General features: G+C 39.4%; 1 protein-coding gene across 4 annotated transcripts in view; it reads right to left on the bottom strand.

Annotated features, from left to right (window-relative positions):
* agbl4 (AGBL carboxypeptidase 4) overlaps nt 1–17131 on the bottom strand; it is a 587706-nt gene that overhangs the window by 328767 nt on the left and 241808 nt on the right. For all 4 annotated transcript variants that reach the window (XM_062999017.1, XM_062999019.1, XM_062999018.1 and 1 more), the window contains one exon: nt 11817–11911. In XM_062999017.1, coding sequence (XP_062855087.1) covers nt 11817–11911 — 95 coding nt within the window. The remainder of the gene's footprint in view (nt 1–11816; nt 11912–17131) is intronic.

Genomic DNA, 17131 nt, shown 5'->3' with positions numbered 1-17131 from the left:
TAAAGGTTTTTTTTTTTCCTTTACAGTGTACTCCACTGTCCTGCATTCTAAGAGCTACAGCAAGGGGCAATAATGCAGCTGTATGTCGTCTACTATACTCAACATGCAATCTGTCTCAACGTGTGTTTATGTCTGGTCTGTCATGGCAGAGCAATTTAATAAAAATATCGCTGAGCCAAAATTGGTGTGTAAATACAAACATTTTCATAATGCTCATTTATCTTTGTTCTCTCTGATGAGGTAACTGTCAAGTAAAAGTGGAACCAATTTTGAGACTGATGTGAGTGAGCCTGTTGCCCCTGTGAGTGCTGCTGTACCACAGGACGCAAGTTCACCATTTTTATTTTTATTTACATTTACGGCATTTAGCAGACGCCTTTATCCAAAGTGACTTACATTACAGTTACAGTGTACAGTCAGAGCAATTGAGGGTTAAGAGCCTGTTTTATCATCGCTTTTTGCTGTGAGAAAAAAGTATTCAATTATCCATCCATCCATCCATCCAGCTATCCATCCAGCTATCCATCAATTTATCCATTCAGTTTTCATGTGAGAAAAAATATTCAATAATCCATCCATCCATCCATCCAATTTTCATGTGAGAAAAAGTATTCAATAATCCATCCCTCCATCCACCCATCCATCTTTCATGTGGAAAAAAAAGTATTCAATAATCCATCCATCCATCCTTCATGTGAGAAAAAGTATTCAATAATCCATCCATCCATCTTTCATGTGAGAAAAAGTATTCAATAATCCATCCATCCATCCATCCATCCATCCATCCATCCCTCCATCCATCCATCTTTCATGTGAGAAAAAGTATTCAATAATCCATCCCTCCATCCTTCATGTGCGAAAAAGTATTCAATAATCCATCCCTCCATCCACCCATCCATCTTTCATGTGGAAAAAAAAGTATTCAATAATCCATCCATCTATCCTTCATGTGAGAAAAAGTATTCAATAATCCATCCCTCCATCCACCCATCCATCTTTCATGTGGAAAAAAAAGTATTCAATAATCCATCCATCTATCCTTCATGTGAGAAAAAGTATTCAATAATCCATCCCTCCATCCACCCATCCATCTTTCATGTGGAAAAAAAAGTATTCAATAAACCATCCATCTATCCTTCATGTGAGAAAAAGTATTCAATAATCCATCCCTCCATCCACCCATCCATCTTTCATGTGGAAAAAAAAGTATTCAATAATCCATCCATCCACCCATCCATCTTTCATGTGGAAAAAAAAGTATTCAATAATCCATCCATCCATCCATCCATCTTTCATGTGGAAAAAAAAGTATTCAATAATCCATCCATCTATCCTTCATGTGAGAAAAAGTATTCAATAATCCATCCCTCCATCCACCCATCCATCTTTCATGTGGAAAAAAAAGTATTCAATAAACCATCCATCTATCCTTCATGTGAGAAAAAGTATTCAATAATCCATCCCTCCATCCACCCATCCATCTTTCATGTGGAAAAAAAAGTATTCAATAATCCATCCATCCACCCATCCATCTTTCATGTGGAAAAAAAAGTATTCAATAATCCATCCATCCATCCATCCATCTTTCATGTGGAAAAAAAAGTATTCAATAATCCATCCATCCATCCTTCATGTGAGAAAAAGTATTCAATAATCCATCCAGCTATCCATCCATCCATCTTTCATGTGAGAAAAAGTATTCAATAATCAATCCATCCATCCATCCATCCATCTTTAATGTGAGAAAATGTATTCAATAATCCATATATCCATCCAGCTATCCATCTATCAATCCATCCATCCAGCTATCCATCCATCCATCTTTCATGTGAGAAAAAGTATTCAATAATCCATCCATCCATCCATCCATCTTTCATGTGAGAAAAAGTATTCAATAATCCATCCACCCATCCACCCATCCAATTTTCATGTGAGAAAAAGTATTCAATAATCCATCCCTCCATTCACCCATCCATCTTTCATGTGGGAAAAAAAGTATTCAATCATCCATCCATCCATCCTTCATGTGAGAAAAAGTATTCAATAATCCATCCATCCATCCATCCATCCATCTTTCATGTGAGAAAAAGTATTCAATAATCCATCCATCCATCCATCTTTCATGTGAGAAAAAGTATTCAATAATCCATCCATCCATCCATCCATCCATCCATCCATCTTTCATGTGAGAAAAAGTATTCAATAATCCACCCATCAATCCAATTAGAAAAAGTATTCAATAATCCATCAATAAATTCATCCATCCATCCATCAATCAATCCAATTTTCCTGTGAGTAAAAGTATTTAATAATCCATCTGTCCATTTTTGACATCTATCTGTGTATTGAGCTGACAAGCCACAGGCCACATACCCTCTGAGTCAACATAAGAAAAAAAACTGTTTCTGCAGGTGGAGATAAAGGTTTCAGCTCCTGGGTTAAAAGTGATTTTTGACAGATAAATACAAAAAGGCAATCTCTGTTTTCTTCTGGTTTTCTTCTTTAAACTGTCTATCCAGCTCCTCAGTTTATCTGGTGGCCGGCGTACAGAGCTAGATCAGAGAGCTAAACCTCTCTGCACGTTGCTTTATTTATTCCAGATCTGCGTTTGTCAGAGAGAGATTACTACTTTGAGCCTGCCATGTTTTGTTGTCCTGATGGGAAGCGGACGGAGAAGAGAATGTATAAAGGAGAGGAGAAGCACTGACTTGCAGCCCATACAAATTATAGGCCTGACAGGGACGGGCAGACAGCTCTGATCTCTGATTTACATAGTATTTTAAATAGGGTGTGGGAGCATCACTCTTTGCAACCAAAGAATAAATAAATAAATAAATGTATAACATTAAAAAAATAAAATAAAAAAAAATAATAAATTACAATACACAATTAATGATTTCAGGTGTTTTCACTGCTAAGAGGAGCCTAAATTTGATTATATATAATTTATATTTTATGCTTATGTTTGGGGAAGGTCCTTCCCTATCCCAGCTTGACTGTGCTCGTGTGCCCAAACCAAGATCCATTAAAGCATAGTTTAAATATTTTTGAAAAGCCAAATTAAAACAGTGGAGGTTGTTAAAACCACAATGGAAACGACTCCTCATTAATGCCCATGGTTTTGAAATGGAATGTCCATCAAGCTCATGGTCACGTGTCCACATACACTGTATAGCCAAAAGTATTTGGACACCTGACAATGAGCGTATTGGACATCCCAATTCAAAAACAAATACTCTGTGGGAATTTGTGCCCATTCAGTCAAAGGAGCGTTTGTATGGCTGGACACTGATGTTGGTCAAGAAAGCCTCAAATGATGTACCAGTTCATTCCAAAGCTATTCAGTGGGGATGAGGTCAGAGCTCTGGCTCTCTACATACACACTGATCAGTCATAACATTAAAACCACCTCCTTGTTTCTACACTCACTGTCCATTTTATCAGCTCCACTTACCAGATAGAAGCACTTTGTAGTTCTACAATTACTGGCTGTAGTCCATCTGTTTCTCTGCATGCTTTGTTATCCCCCTTTCATGCTGTTCTTCAATGGTCAGGACCCCCACAGGACCACCACAGAGCAGGTATTATTTAGGTGGTGGATAATTCTCAGCACTGTAGTGACAATGACGTGGTGGTGGTGTGTTAGTGTGTGTTAGTGTGTGTTGTGCTGGTATGAGTGGATCAGACACAGCAGCACTGATGGGCTTTTTAAACACCTCACTGTCACTGCTGGACTGAGAATAGTCCACCAACCAAAAACATCCAGCCAACAGCGCCCAATGGGCAGCATCCTGTGACCACTGATGAAGGTCTAGAAGATGATCAACTCAAACAGCAGCAATACATGAGCAATCGTCTCTGACTTTGCATCTACAAGGTGGACCGACTAGGTAGGAGTGTCTAATAGAGTGGGCAGTGAGTGGACACGGTAATTAAAAACTCCAGCAGCGCTGCTGTGTCTGATCCACTCATACCAGCACAACACACACTAACACACCACCACCATGTCAGTGTCACTGCAGTGCTGAGAATGATCCAACAACTAAATAATACCTGCTATGTGGTGGTCCTGTGGGGGTCCTGACCATTGAAGAACAGGGTGAAAGCAGGCTAAAAAGATATGTAGAGGAAAAAGATAGACTACAGTCAGTAATTGTAAAACTTCAAAGTGCTTCTATATGGTAAGTGGACCTGATAAAATGGACAGCAAGTGTAGAAACAAGGAGGTTTAAATGTTAATATTGCAACTGTTAGCAACTGTTAAGGCTGAAAAAAACACAAATTCCTTTGGCCCCATGAAGCATGTTTGCTTTTACCAGAATATAATTTCCACGTTGCACTTACTGTGTTAGAACTTTAATTAGAACAGAACATGTGCTTAATAATTCTCCTTACAGTTCATGTTCTCGGGGGAGGTGTTATGACAGAACGAGTTTCCTCTCCCAAACTGATTATTATATTAAACTGATTATTATATTATGTGTGAGCACGGCCACATTAACTTTCACGCCTCCAAATATTCAATCTGACCCCAGTTCATTTGTGTTTTACAGTTTTCTCGGGGACTTATAAAAAATTCTCACTTTCAGCAAGAACCAACTGTGATTGCATGACAGAACGTGCTTGTTTTGTGTCCAGTTAAAAAAAAATGAAAAGGAGTCAGTAGTAGTGTGATTGAGAGCCAGAGGCTTCTACATAGTCATTGTGACACCCATGGTTTTCATGGTGCTTTGTAGCTTTAGCCAGTGTGAGGTGTGATTAGCAGGAGCTAATCATCTGTTTGATGACTATCACTGTGGCATTTGTGTACAGAAGTGCTCTCCGCTGGATATTTCATGCCTGAAAGTGCATTAAACTTCACGACGTACTACAAATAGACGCTGAGCCAAGGGTTGCAAGGGGAAGAGTTGGCTTCTACTGAAGGCCATTTAAATGCAGAAATGCATGTTTTGTGACCGGGATTCTTAATCACCAAGCCACAAACCAACCACTAAAACGAGTCTTTCTGGGCTGCTGACTGAACCTTGTGTCTTAAACTATACACACTTTCTTATTGAAACCCATAAACACTGGGTGAAAAGCAGAAATAAATTCAGAACAGAAAGCCTACCTACTATAAGGCATTGCTTACTCATCTATCCACTCATCACTCACTCGCACAGCAATTTAGTTCAGCCAATCCACCTACTGGTTGGCTCAAGGGGTAAAAAAATAAAAAAATAAAATAATAATATAAATGCCTTAAAGAAAGTCATATGGATTCTAAAAGAATGAAAAGAGAATAAGCATTAGACAATCTGTATGTTTGCCAAGCTAGGTAAATAAATAAATAAAAAAATAAAAAATAAAATAATAATAATAATAATAATAATAATAAAATAAATAAAATATGGCCAATATTACATTTGTTTTTGCATTTTTAAGCTAATTACATTTTTTTAATTAAATTTGTCTATTCATTTATTCATTTATTTATTATTATTTTTAACATATGACATAAATACATGTACATAGGGAGAAAGAAAATTAAAGGACCTTTAGCTATTTTGAGAATTTGCACTCCAGACTGACACTCATCTCAACTTTAAAGGTTTGTTGTGTTTGCAACTCTGACTTTTCATCATTTAATTGGACAGAATACTGAAGTGATTTGCACAGTGCTAAAATATTAATGCAAGCAATTTGAGGAAGCTTACTAAATAAACTGATCTAAAATCTGTTCTCTATATGGGCAAGGGTGTATAGACACCTGCCAATTATTGATTGTGTGTTTTAGTCACACACATTGCTAGCAGGTGTGTAGAACTTGATTTTTTATATATTTCTATCCATCTATCCATCCATCCACATTATACACACAAAATTTGGAAAATCGAATGTCCGGTCCAATGGTCGAAAAATTCCCACGAGAAGCGTACCAAGACTAGTAGTTCAGTAATTGTCCACTAGCTGGTGCACGTCTCTCTGTTTACATGAGTGATAGCCTTTGTTTTGTCGGGAGGCTCGCTTTGTTTTCGCCTTTTTCTTGGTGTTTTATGCTTAATTTTTGCAAATTCTATTGCTTAGTTATGGCTTTGAAACACCAGGGAAGTGGTAAGCGGAAGAAGGTGCATCTATGTATTGCTAAAAAGTTATTAAGTTATTATTAACCTACTAAGACAGTGGAAAGCTGTGTTTCTGTGGCTAGCGTATGTGAGGGATATGGTGTGAAGAAACAGACAGTAATTCATATGTACGTAGGTTTAAGGAAAAACTAAAGGAGTATGCATATTTATTTACATGCTTTACATTATATATTTACATATCTGTTTATGTTGTTTATTTTACTGTCGATCATGTGTGCATGTTTAGCACTTTTGTAGACTCTAGTACTGCATGTGTTTTCGTATATTTTCGCACCCCTGAAAAAAACCTTGCTGTTTTAGACAATTTTGTTTTAGACCTTTTAGTCCATTAAATCTAGGTTCCTCTGTACATACATACATGTGTTTGATGACTATTACTATGGCATTTGTGTACAGAAGTGCTCTCTCTCTATATAATGATGATATAAACTACATGACTCTTGCATTGTGGCAATAGTTTGCAAAAGTTCCTAAAAAAAAACATGGTTTTAGCTTGGAATGGGGGACCTACAACCCCACTGACCTCAACCCCACTAAACTTTATGTACTGGCACATCATTTGTGAGCTGGGCCTTCTGGTCCAGCAACAGTCCCTGAACCATCATGTCTAGAGTGGTTACTGCAAATTCAGCACCCAATGTAACCTAACACGACCCCAAGAAGATGAAAATTAATCTTTGTGAAAAACAACATGTTAAATTTCAATAACCGCCTTATATTTATAGTTACACATTTGCAGCCTTTAGCAGACACTTTTATCCAAAGCAACTTACAATTACAGTATGTCTAAATTTAATTAGAGCAATTGAGGATTAAGGGCCTTGCTCTGGGCCCAACAGTGGCAAATTGGCTGTGATGGGGCTTAAACGGGCAACCTTTTAATTACTAGTCCATTACCGTAACCACTGAGTTACCTCATCCTAATTAGTTTTGCACTGCAATAGTTTGCAAGATGGTGCCACCCAAAAAACATTAATTCCTCTAGGAATCAAGCTTCTGCACCTGTTCAGGAGGTAAAAGGAAACTAAACCAACCTAAACATTGTGAGAGCATCAGAATGCCGGACACACCCAAACCACACTCAGGATTAAGTGATTAATTATTAAATGTTGCACTCTTTGTGTAAATGTACTAGTACCAGCCTACGCTGAGATCTTTTCTGCACGCCTTAGGGAGCAGTGCAAGCAGCGTTGCTGCCTGTAAAATGTCTCACAGTCTATTGTCTTCTCTGTCTAATTGTCGTGTCCCATTAGGCCGTGGCCGGGGCTGGGCGGAGGCCGACAGGCTGCTGTGGCAGACGCCTGCTGTGTCTGAGCGCCCTTCATCCACTGCTGACAGATGTCAAAGCTTCTGTTGAGTGCTCACGCTCTGTCACGTAACCCCTGTTCCACACGCCACAAGCAACGCATGCCTCCACGTCAGCCGTCTGAGCTTACACACACACACACACCGCTATCTATCAGTAACCCTTACACACACACATACACACTCTTGAGAATCCATCAGTTCCTTCCTATTACCCTTGACAGGCTTCACCTGCCCAAATGGCATGGTCTATACAAATACATCCTGGCATCTCAGCATTTGAATTGTAAAATATCACTTTGATAGATACTGTGGGGGTGAGTGTGTGTGCGCATGATTAGTTTTGTGAGGGTATCAAACTTTACTTTCCAAGTTATGAAGTTCACCTGTTACAGGTCATGACCTGGAAAGCAATTGTCTCAGCGTGAGAGATCGGTGACGGAAAACATTGTCTAATGTAGATAAAATATCAACCAAATCATATAAAAGAAACAATGTAGTTAAGCCTTATTTATTTTGATCTTTAAAGGGTATATCCATCTAAGGAAAAAAAAAAACACAATACATCCGTACATCTATTCATGGCCAAATCCTGCTAAGTGATGCCAAAGCCATTAAACAGTTTGTATCACAATAGAGGAGATGAAGCCCTTTATTACATCACAGTGGCCACAACATTTTAACTCTCTCTGACCCTGACAGGAGCCTTAAAACTGCTGCTCTACCCATTTTTACATCTTTAGATAATGACCAAAAAAGCATTGCGAACACACATTGTTGCTAAATCTATTATTTATTAATTTTTACTAACCAAAATCTTACCCAGAGTAACTGGACATAAGGCAGGAACGCACCCAGGTCAACCATGCCAATCTATCGCAGGGTAAATACACTCTTCACCCATCCTCTATCCCAGGACAAGACACCTTAACAGCAATTTTTAGCTGCCGATTTACTTACTGTATGTTTTGGAAGGTTGGAAAAAAACTGACAACCCAGTAGAAACTCATGGAGACATGGAGAAGACATGCAAAACTGCTCAAAGACAGTGAATGTAAAGAGGAAAGTAGCAAACTTAGGTCCTCAGAACACATGTTGGTGTGCAAAACCCACACAGCTTCGACCATCACGCCCTCCTGATATCAGCATGACAAGATTGACACATGGATGCTTTTAAAAATACATTAATACATGGGTACAGAACAGCACAACGGCATATCCGATACAGCGTGAGTCCAGAATACCTGGGTTAGTTATAGTCCCTTCCTGTCACAGGCAGTAAGACGTTTGTATTTTTTTTCTTCTCATGTCCACATGGGATTACTGTGGATACAGATACACTGGCTTATATCAGCTTACACTAATACTATGTTAAATTGCTGCTCTGTCCAGGATGTGTTACCATCTTGTGTCCAGAATTTTTCTGTGGTGCCAGACCCACCACTACCCCAAATAGGATAAAGAGGTTTATTAAAATAAATGAATGAAACATATAAAAGATAACATGTTTGTCCCCTAATTTTAAATCTGGAAGCAATCACACCTTCTGCAGCTCTGTGTAATTGCACCTGGACACATCAGACACCAGTCCTAATATATACTGAACAATGAGATTAATGTTATATAAGAATTATGAGAAGAACTTAAACACAGTGCATTTCAGGAAGGGTTTTCCTTTTTTGCTCTGCGTCTTGCGGCGTTAGAGCTCAGACGCTGACCACTGTAAAGGGCCCTGGTGACATCGTCTATTGCTAGAAGTGAACTGATGTGAAAAATCATCACATACAAAAATTAGTTTGATTCAGTGGTAGCGTGTTGTACTTTAAATTTGGGGCAAAATTAAATAAATAAATAAACTCAAACATCAGGAGATCATATGTTTGATCACTGATTATGTCAAAGCAATCTGTGACCAAGAGTTCAATGCCCCTGATCTCTGAATGGATCTCATTCCTGTCCATCAGTCATATCGATCAAAACTACCCTAGCCATTCTCTGGTATCTGCCCCACACCAAGCTTTCAATAATACAGTGGTACCTTGTAACTCAACGTCCACTAAACTCAAAATCTTTGAAACTCAATGCCCTTTGTCAAAGATTTTTGTATCCTTAAACTCAATGTTTCCCTTAAACTCAACGTCTTCAGTTTTTTTTTAATTTTCAAATTAGCAATGAGTAGTCGCTTTGTTCAGCGCCTGGCTTGAGCAGTGCGGTAAAACCTCATCAAATTCACTATGAAAGCGTTGACATAAATTTGACTTTAGCTGGATTTTTCCTCACTGTTTCACTTTTAAACTTGTGTTATAGCTCATGGTTCTAAGAAATTGTAAGAATTGTAGAATTCCTATAGTGAATATTTGTGTTATTTGCAGTGTATAAGTGTCAAAAACAACCCCATTATTTTACATTAGCCAGTGGTACATTACATTACATTAGTCCATGGTACCATGGCACGCATTAACAGGTTTCCCATACATCCTTATGGGACAAAATACCTTGAAACTCAACGCATTTTAAACTCAACGCCAGTCCCAGAACCAATTGATGTCGAATTTTAAGGTACCACTGTACTAAATAAGCTTCCATTAAAAAGAAGAAACATGTATTTGCCATCATCCCCCTGTCATGACAGAAAAAAATGTATGTCTTATGGGTGGTGGTAAAGTAAAATCGAGCAACTTTTATGAAAGGAAAAAAACCTCATGTATGAAAAAATTACCCTTGCAAAGTCACAGAAAGAAAAGTGGAAAACAGTACCCGTAGGTAAAGCAGGTAATAACTAGTTGCCATGTAAGAGGTTTTTCCATATTTAGAACAAAGCTGTATATCACTTAGAGTTCTACGATCATCAGCAACCTCTCTCATATTTGGTCACCACTGGCACAGAGACCAAACAACTGCTTATGAAACATAACATCTGTTACACAGCAGGTAAGATATTGTATAAGAAATGAGTGTGTATAAAGGGTAGCTACAAAAGACAGCCAATTCCAGAGCAGCTATAAATTTGAAAGTGGTTTTACACTTGGCTTGAATACTCAAGTCGATTCCCAGGATTGATTTTGGGGCTTGTTAAAATAAGTGCTGTATTACAAATTTGCTTTTGTATCAGCTGTAAACAAAATCACTCCAAAACAGTACCTACATAGTAAGCTGACGTGAGGTTTTTGAGACATTAACACCAAAGTCTGGACTGCTTGTGAGATTTTTCATAAGGTGTACAGTTTCCCAAAAGCAAGTATAATAATAATGAATAGCATGCTTTGTTAGTACAATCCTTTTTTTCACAAAAATACACCTATCAGCCATAACATTAAAACCACCTCCTTGTTTCTACACTCTGTCCATTTTATTGGCTTCACTTATCATATAGGAGCACTTTGTAGTTCTACAATTACTAACTGTAGTCCATCTGTTTCTTTGCATGCTTTGTTAGCCCCCTTTCATGCTGTTCTTCAATGGTCAGGACCCCCACAGGACCACTACAGAGTAAGTATTATTTGGGTGGTGGGTCATTCTCCTATTTATTTAATTTCGGTTTGTTTACTGGTGCATTGTTTTCAAGGAAATGTGGGTCTTGTGGATTTGGTTCATGAAGCTGTTACTACTTGTTTTAAACATTAGAAGTAAAAGACTAGAAATGCAGACAGGTTGATGGCACAACAGCTCTTATTTCTGATGTTTTATGTCCTACCTAAAACCAATAATTTGATTAGAATTACTGTCACTCAAAGCCCAGATAATCAAACTTCTTTCTTTGACAAATTACCAAAAAAAATACAATGAAATACAATATTATGCTTGAAAGAGCTGAAGGTAAAAGAGGAGCAGGGCAGCCAGCAACAAGATAGATGGATACAATAAGAGAAATAATGAACAGGCAATTAAGCAGCCCAAAGACAAAAAACAGACATGATTTTCCTGGAGAAAGACCATCCATGTGGTCGCCAAGAGTTGGAATTAAGTTGACGGCACTTAATAAGTTCCAAAGTAAATCTCTGATCTTAAATATAATGCACAGCATGCACATAATACATACATTGATTAGCCATAACATTAAAACCACCTCCTTGTTTCTACACTCACTGTCCATTTTATCAGCTCCACTTACCATACAGAAGCACTTTGTAGTTCTACAATTACTGACTGTAGTCCATCTATTTCTCTATGTATCTTTTTAACCTGCTTTCACCCTGTTCTTCAATGATCAGGACCACCACAAAGCAGGTATTATTTAGGTGGTGGATGATTCTCAGCTACGAAGTGCTTCTACATGGTAAGTGGAGCTGATAAAATGGACAGTGAGTGTAGAAACAAGGAGGTGGTCATAATGTTATGGCTGATTGGTCTATGTACACATAAATTAGTTTGTTTGTAGCAATGTACCATTTAGGTCGACTGGTAGACTTCACCACTGGAGCCATCCCATCTCTGTATAAGCTCTTGGTTTTACTGAAGTTCACGATATTGAAGATCACTCTCTAAAAAAGAGAGAGAGAGAGATAAAGAGAGAGAGAGAGAGAGAGGGAGAAAGAGAGAGAACATTTCATTAGCTATTAAGCTTTCAAAAAGAGGCTTGCAGACATTTAAGTGCGTTTGACCTTAATCTAAAGTAAAGGCACTGCGTTTGATCTGAAATTTGATACCCTGCCTCTGCTGGGGAACATATTCTAATTAGCACTGATGCCATACTGTATGTATATCAACAAGTAAATACCACAGAGTTATGACAACATGTGCTATGCTTTAGACTTAGCAATTCAAAATGTTGTGTGAGCAATGTGTTAAATCACACTTGTGCCGTGTCTCCGAGTGGCTGATGTAAAAGGTGTTAATGTGAATAATATATGCACATTAACGGTAGTCTATTTTTTAAATGATAGTATTATGGTCTGTAAAAGAGCTGGATAGGGAATTGCTAACGCGATGTGGCAGATAGTGCAGCATTAACACCTCTGCACAGCACTACAGAACAGATCAGTTTCTACATTGTTGGTTTACACAGATGAGTCAAAACATTGGGATTAATATGCTGTCAAAAAACCCTGACCTGGCAAGACATGGACTCTACAAGTCATCTGGAGTCACATGATATCTGGTACTGAGATGTTACCAACAGGTTCTTCAGGATCTTGGAAGAATCAGGCTTTGCAGGATCAGTCGACCTTTGTCTGTTGATCCAATGTCCAGTTCTGATGCATACATGCCCACTGTGGGTGCTTTTGACAGTGGACAGGACTTAATATGGCCACTTTAATCTGTGACTACATAGCTTCACACACAGATGGGTGTGATGCACTGTGGCACACTCACCTCTCATCAGTATTAAAACGATCTGCATTTTGAGCCACTCTGTTGGTCCGTATGATACACCATAGCCGTCAAGTTCTCTGGCATCAAGGATTCTTGACTAGACAACTACCTGTTAGTGGCTTGTTCCACCTCAGACCACTGTTGCCTGTAAGCACCCAATGTTTTAAAAATACTTTAATCCAATAGTCTGGCCATATCGACTTGGCCTTATATATATGTTGCTTGTGCTTTCACTCTGGACCTTTCAGAATCCATCACATGACATCACATGCACATGTTATAGAGTATGAAGAGTTCATTCTGTTGCGCAACAGGTAACAAGCTGTTATTCGTGACGTACGGTGTGTTATCATGGCCCTTTCTGATGTGATTATTGTAATACACACAAAACAAAAACAAGATATATAAGAGAAAGTGTGGCCGCTCAGGTGGCGCAGCGGTAAAACACACGCTGAACAACAGAGCTGGGATTTCGTATACATCGTATCGAGTCTCAGCTCTGCCTGCCGATTGGCCTGTTGTTCAGATAGGGGTGGGATTAAGCCGGATAGGGTCTCTGTCATAACTAATGCAATTACGACCTCTGCTGGCTGATTGATGGCACCTGCAAAGAGATGGGAAAAGAGTGCTGTCAGGGTGTGTCTCTCCGTACACAGTGCTGATCTGCATTGCACTCGTCAAAATGTAGATGACAAAATGCAAGCGGCTGCTGCATTTTCGGAGGGGGCATGGGTAAGCTTCGTTCTTCTCAATCAGAGTGGGGATCGGCATTGGTGGGGAGGAAGCATGACGCAATCGGTCAAATTGGACGGTGAAAAATGGAGAAAAAGGGGAGAAAATGCATAAACAAAATATATAAAAAAGAAATAAAAAGAGAAAGTGTGCAGCCCTAGTCTGTGGCTCTTCTACGTCAGAGTGGGGGAGGGTCAAGGGGCAAAATGACTAAATTGGAAGGAAATGCTGGGAAAATTGCAAAAAATAAATAAAATGTGCATAAGATTTTAGGTCAGCCCACAGAAATGCAATAAATTACCAAAAGCCAGTCAATAAATAGCTTCCAAAGACATCATTTGTGTTATTGGTTGGTATGTGCCAGCTGCAATGGCATGCAAATACATATGTAAGGAGTACCCCCCCAGCCGTGCTGACTGAAGGACTGCAATGCTATTTGGTGACAGGTATTTTCTTGGTGACAGGTATCAAACAGGGTGGCTCAGTGGGTAGCACTGTCACCTCACAGCAAGAAGGTCCTGGGTTCGATCCCCAGGCTGGGCGGTCCGGGTCACTTTCTGTGTGGAGTTTGCATGTTCTCCCCGTGTCTGTGTGGGTGTTCTCCGGGAGCTCCGGTTTCCTCCCACAGTCCAAAAACATGCAGTAAGGTTAATTGGAGACACTAAATTGCCCTATAGGTGAATAAGTGTGTGTATGTATGTGTGTGTGTGTGTGTGTGTGTGTGTGTGTGTGTATGTGTGTCTGCCCTGTGATGGACTGGTGCCCCATCCAGGGTGTTACTGTGTGCCTTGCGCCCATTGAAAAGCTGGGATAGGGTCCCCCACGACCCAAATTGGATAAGCGGTTAAGAAAGTGAGTGAGCGAGGTATCAAACATTTACTTCATAAACCTGTAGACATGCTTTAGCTTCCAAGTTAAAATCTATAGACACAGTAAGATTATAAGTCTGGCTTTAAATCCCTCACATTCATGTTAAACACAAGTTGCTACTAAAAACCAATAACATTAAGAAATATCAGGCTAGTGTTTAAATGTTATTTAGCTCATGTTAGGAAAGGCAGAGTAGTGGTGAAGATGGTGGGTGATGCACAGCTACATGGGTACTGGAACCCTGGGGACAATGCTAGTTTCTAATAACTGTTTGTAATATCTGCGTGGGTTCTCTCTAGGTGTTCCAGTTTCCTACCACAAACATTAGGTGATTGGCAACTAAAAATTTCCCCAGGTGTAAGAAAGTAAATGTGTGAGCACAGTGGTGGCTCGATGATTGTGTTTGTTTGTGGGTTTAATGCCATGTTTACACATTGCTATTGTTCGTGGTGGGAAGGTAGCTCATCGGATTTCAAGGTTAGTCAATTCATGTATGGTGTAGATTGTTAAATGTGTGTTTTCAGTCCTGTTTGAACAAGGACATGTCCCAAAAGTTCTCAGATTCCTTACCCAAAGCTTTCTCTCATAGTTTGGCATTTTCTGCACCCTTGGATTGATGTGTATCTAGGGCATTTGGTTGGTAAGTATTTGATGGTCAGAGTAGAGTGGCATGTCCACCTCAGTAAATATAAGCAGGTGTAGCTTGGTGATAAACATGCTGAACTATCAACCGAAAGGTTGAGGGTTCAAGCCCCACTACCACTAATCTGCCAGACCTTCACTTTGGACTGGTGCCCTGTTCAGGGTGTGTATCCATGTCTTGCCCACAGAATCAGAGATTGGTGACAATGAATAATTACTCATCACATTTAACCCTGATCATGGTCACGGTCCGGTTCCACTTGGAAACACTGGGAACAAAGCAGAGTACCCTGGACATTTCAATCCAGTTGAAGGGCTTCGGATCCCCACCCTCTTAGACATAGTCAATCATGTCTGTGTAAATGCCTGGCTGACCAATATCCCAGCTGAGATCTCAGAACTCTGAGAACTCAGCAATGGTGGGCTAGCGTAATAGACCACTGTGTCACCTGACCGCTATGAATATTAATTAGGAATGTATTTTTTCCAATATGGCAAACTGGGCCCTGTGAATAGGCCCTTGATTCTATTTTTGCCAGTGGTTACTTCTAGGAAAATGTTTTGCATGTTCTGTAAGTATCCTCATGTGTTTCTTCCCTCCTATGCCATGCAGAAGGTGGATTGGCTACTTTAAGTTGCTCCCAAGTGTGAGTAAGATTAACAAGTGAGTGTCAGGCTAAAGTAATCGCAAGTCTAATCGTAGATGTCATTACAATGTAAGAATGGTCCACCAATCATCATCTGGCCAGTCAGGGTTCCTTTTGACTGATAAAAACTATGGATTTCATCCCATCTCCTATACCAGGCAGAAGATGGATTGACTTCTTTAAGTTGCTCCCAAGTGTAAGAAAGGTTAACAGGTGAGTGTCAGGCCAAACTCACTGCTAGTCTAATCCTACATGTTATTACAAAAGTAAGAATGGTCCACCAATCATCATCTGGTCAGTCAGGGTCCCTTTTGATTGATACACCTATGGATTTTTTCATACCTCATATACCGCAAAAGGTGAATTAGCCTCTATAAGTTGCTTCCCATGTTGATCGGTCTGGGTTCTTTCTGTGTAGAGTTTGCATGTTCTCCCCATGTCTGTGTGGGTTTCTTCCTGGAGCTCCGGTTTCCTCCCACAGTCCAAAGACATGCATGTGAGGTAAATTGGAGATACAAAATTGCCCATGACTGTGTTCGACATTAAAGACTTGAACTGATGGATCTTGTGTAACCAGTAACCACCTGTTTTGTCATGAATGTAACCAAAATGTGTAAAACATGACATTACAATTCTAATAAATAAATAAATAAAATGTAATCATCAATAAATACTAGCTGAGTATATTCAAGACAGGTGTGTCTTAAAATGTTCTGCAAGTATACTAAGTCTGTAGAAATAAATCTGCACTTTTTTAAATGTCTAGTGAACCACAGATAACAATATGGTGGCCTAAACTAAAAATGTCTTGAAAAATAACAAAACTTTCTCCATAAATAAGTGAAAAACGGTTCTCACTGATGGACCATATTAAATTAGCAACTAAGTCCAGGTGGTGGAAGTTAACAGTGCGCAGATGAAATCCTATTACAGCCTCCTCACTGTCAGTTCCCTTCTCTGTCTGTTCCTTATCCTCACAGTTCTCCGTCCATTTTTTTTTTTCCATTTCCCTCCCCATCTTTGACTGCAGTCGCAGAAGCAGGGGATTGTGGTCGGGATGAATCAGGCTGGGTTAAAATGACATTTAACTGATGTTCACAGACGAAGCAGGCTCCTGTAGTGGCTAGATAAGACCATTGCTGCTGGCATTTCAATTACACTTTTACTGCCCTGCACATCTGTCGCAAGGCTACTTTTACTGGTTCCTTCCACAGGCAAACACATCGTCACCCGCCTGGCTCTGCACCACTTTGCTTTTTCTTCTTCTTTTTTTTCTTAATCCTGTTCTTTTTTTTTCTCTCTCTCTCTCTTCTGTCCATAAGTTCAGGACTGGACTTAATCAGACTACAGTGGTGAAGCATGCCTAAGGGACAAGCGCGGTTGGGTCAGCTGTCTGTCAAGGAATGTGTGTAGATGGCATTAGTGTGTGTAATAAACACTGACCTTTTTCATCCTAAAGAAGATCAGAAAAAGGTGGGTCTTAGGCAAACCACGTTT

The sequence above is a fragment of the Trichomycterus rosablanca genome, chromosome 7 (assembly GCF_030014385.1).
Source record: "Trichomycterus rosablanca isolate fTriRos1 chromosome 7, fTriRos1.hap1, whole genome shotgun sequence".
Classification (NCBI taxonomy): domain Eukaryota; kingdom Metazoa; phylum Chordata; class Actinopteri; order Siluriformes; family Trichomycteridae; genus Trichomycterus; species Trichomycterus rosablanca.
This window is presented reverse-complemented; position numbering and strand designations above follow the sequence as displayed.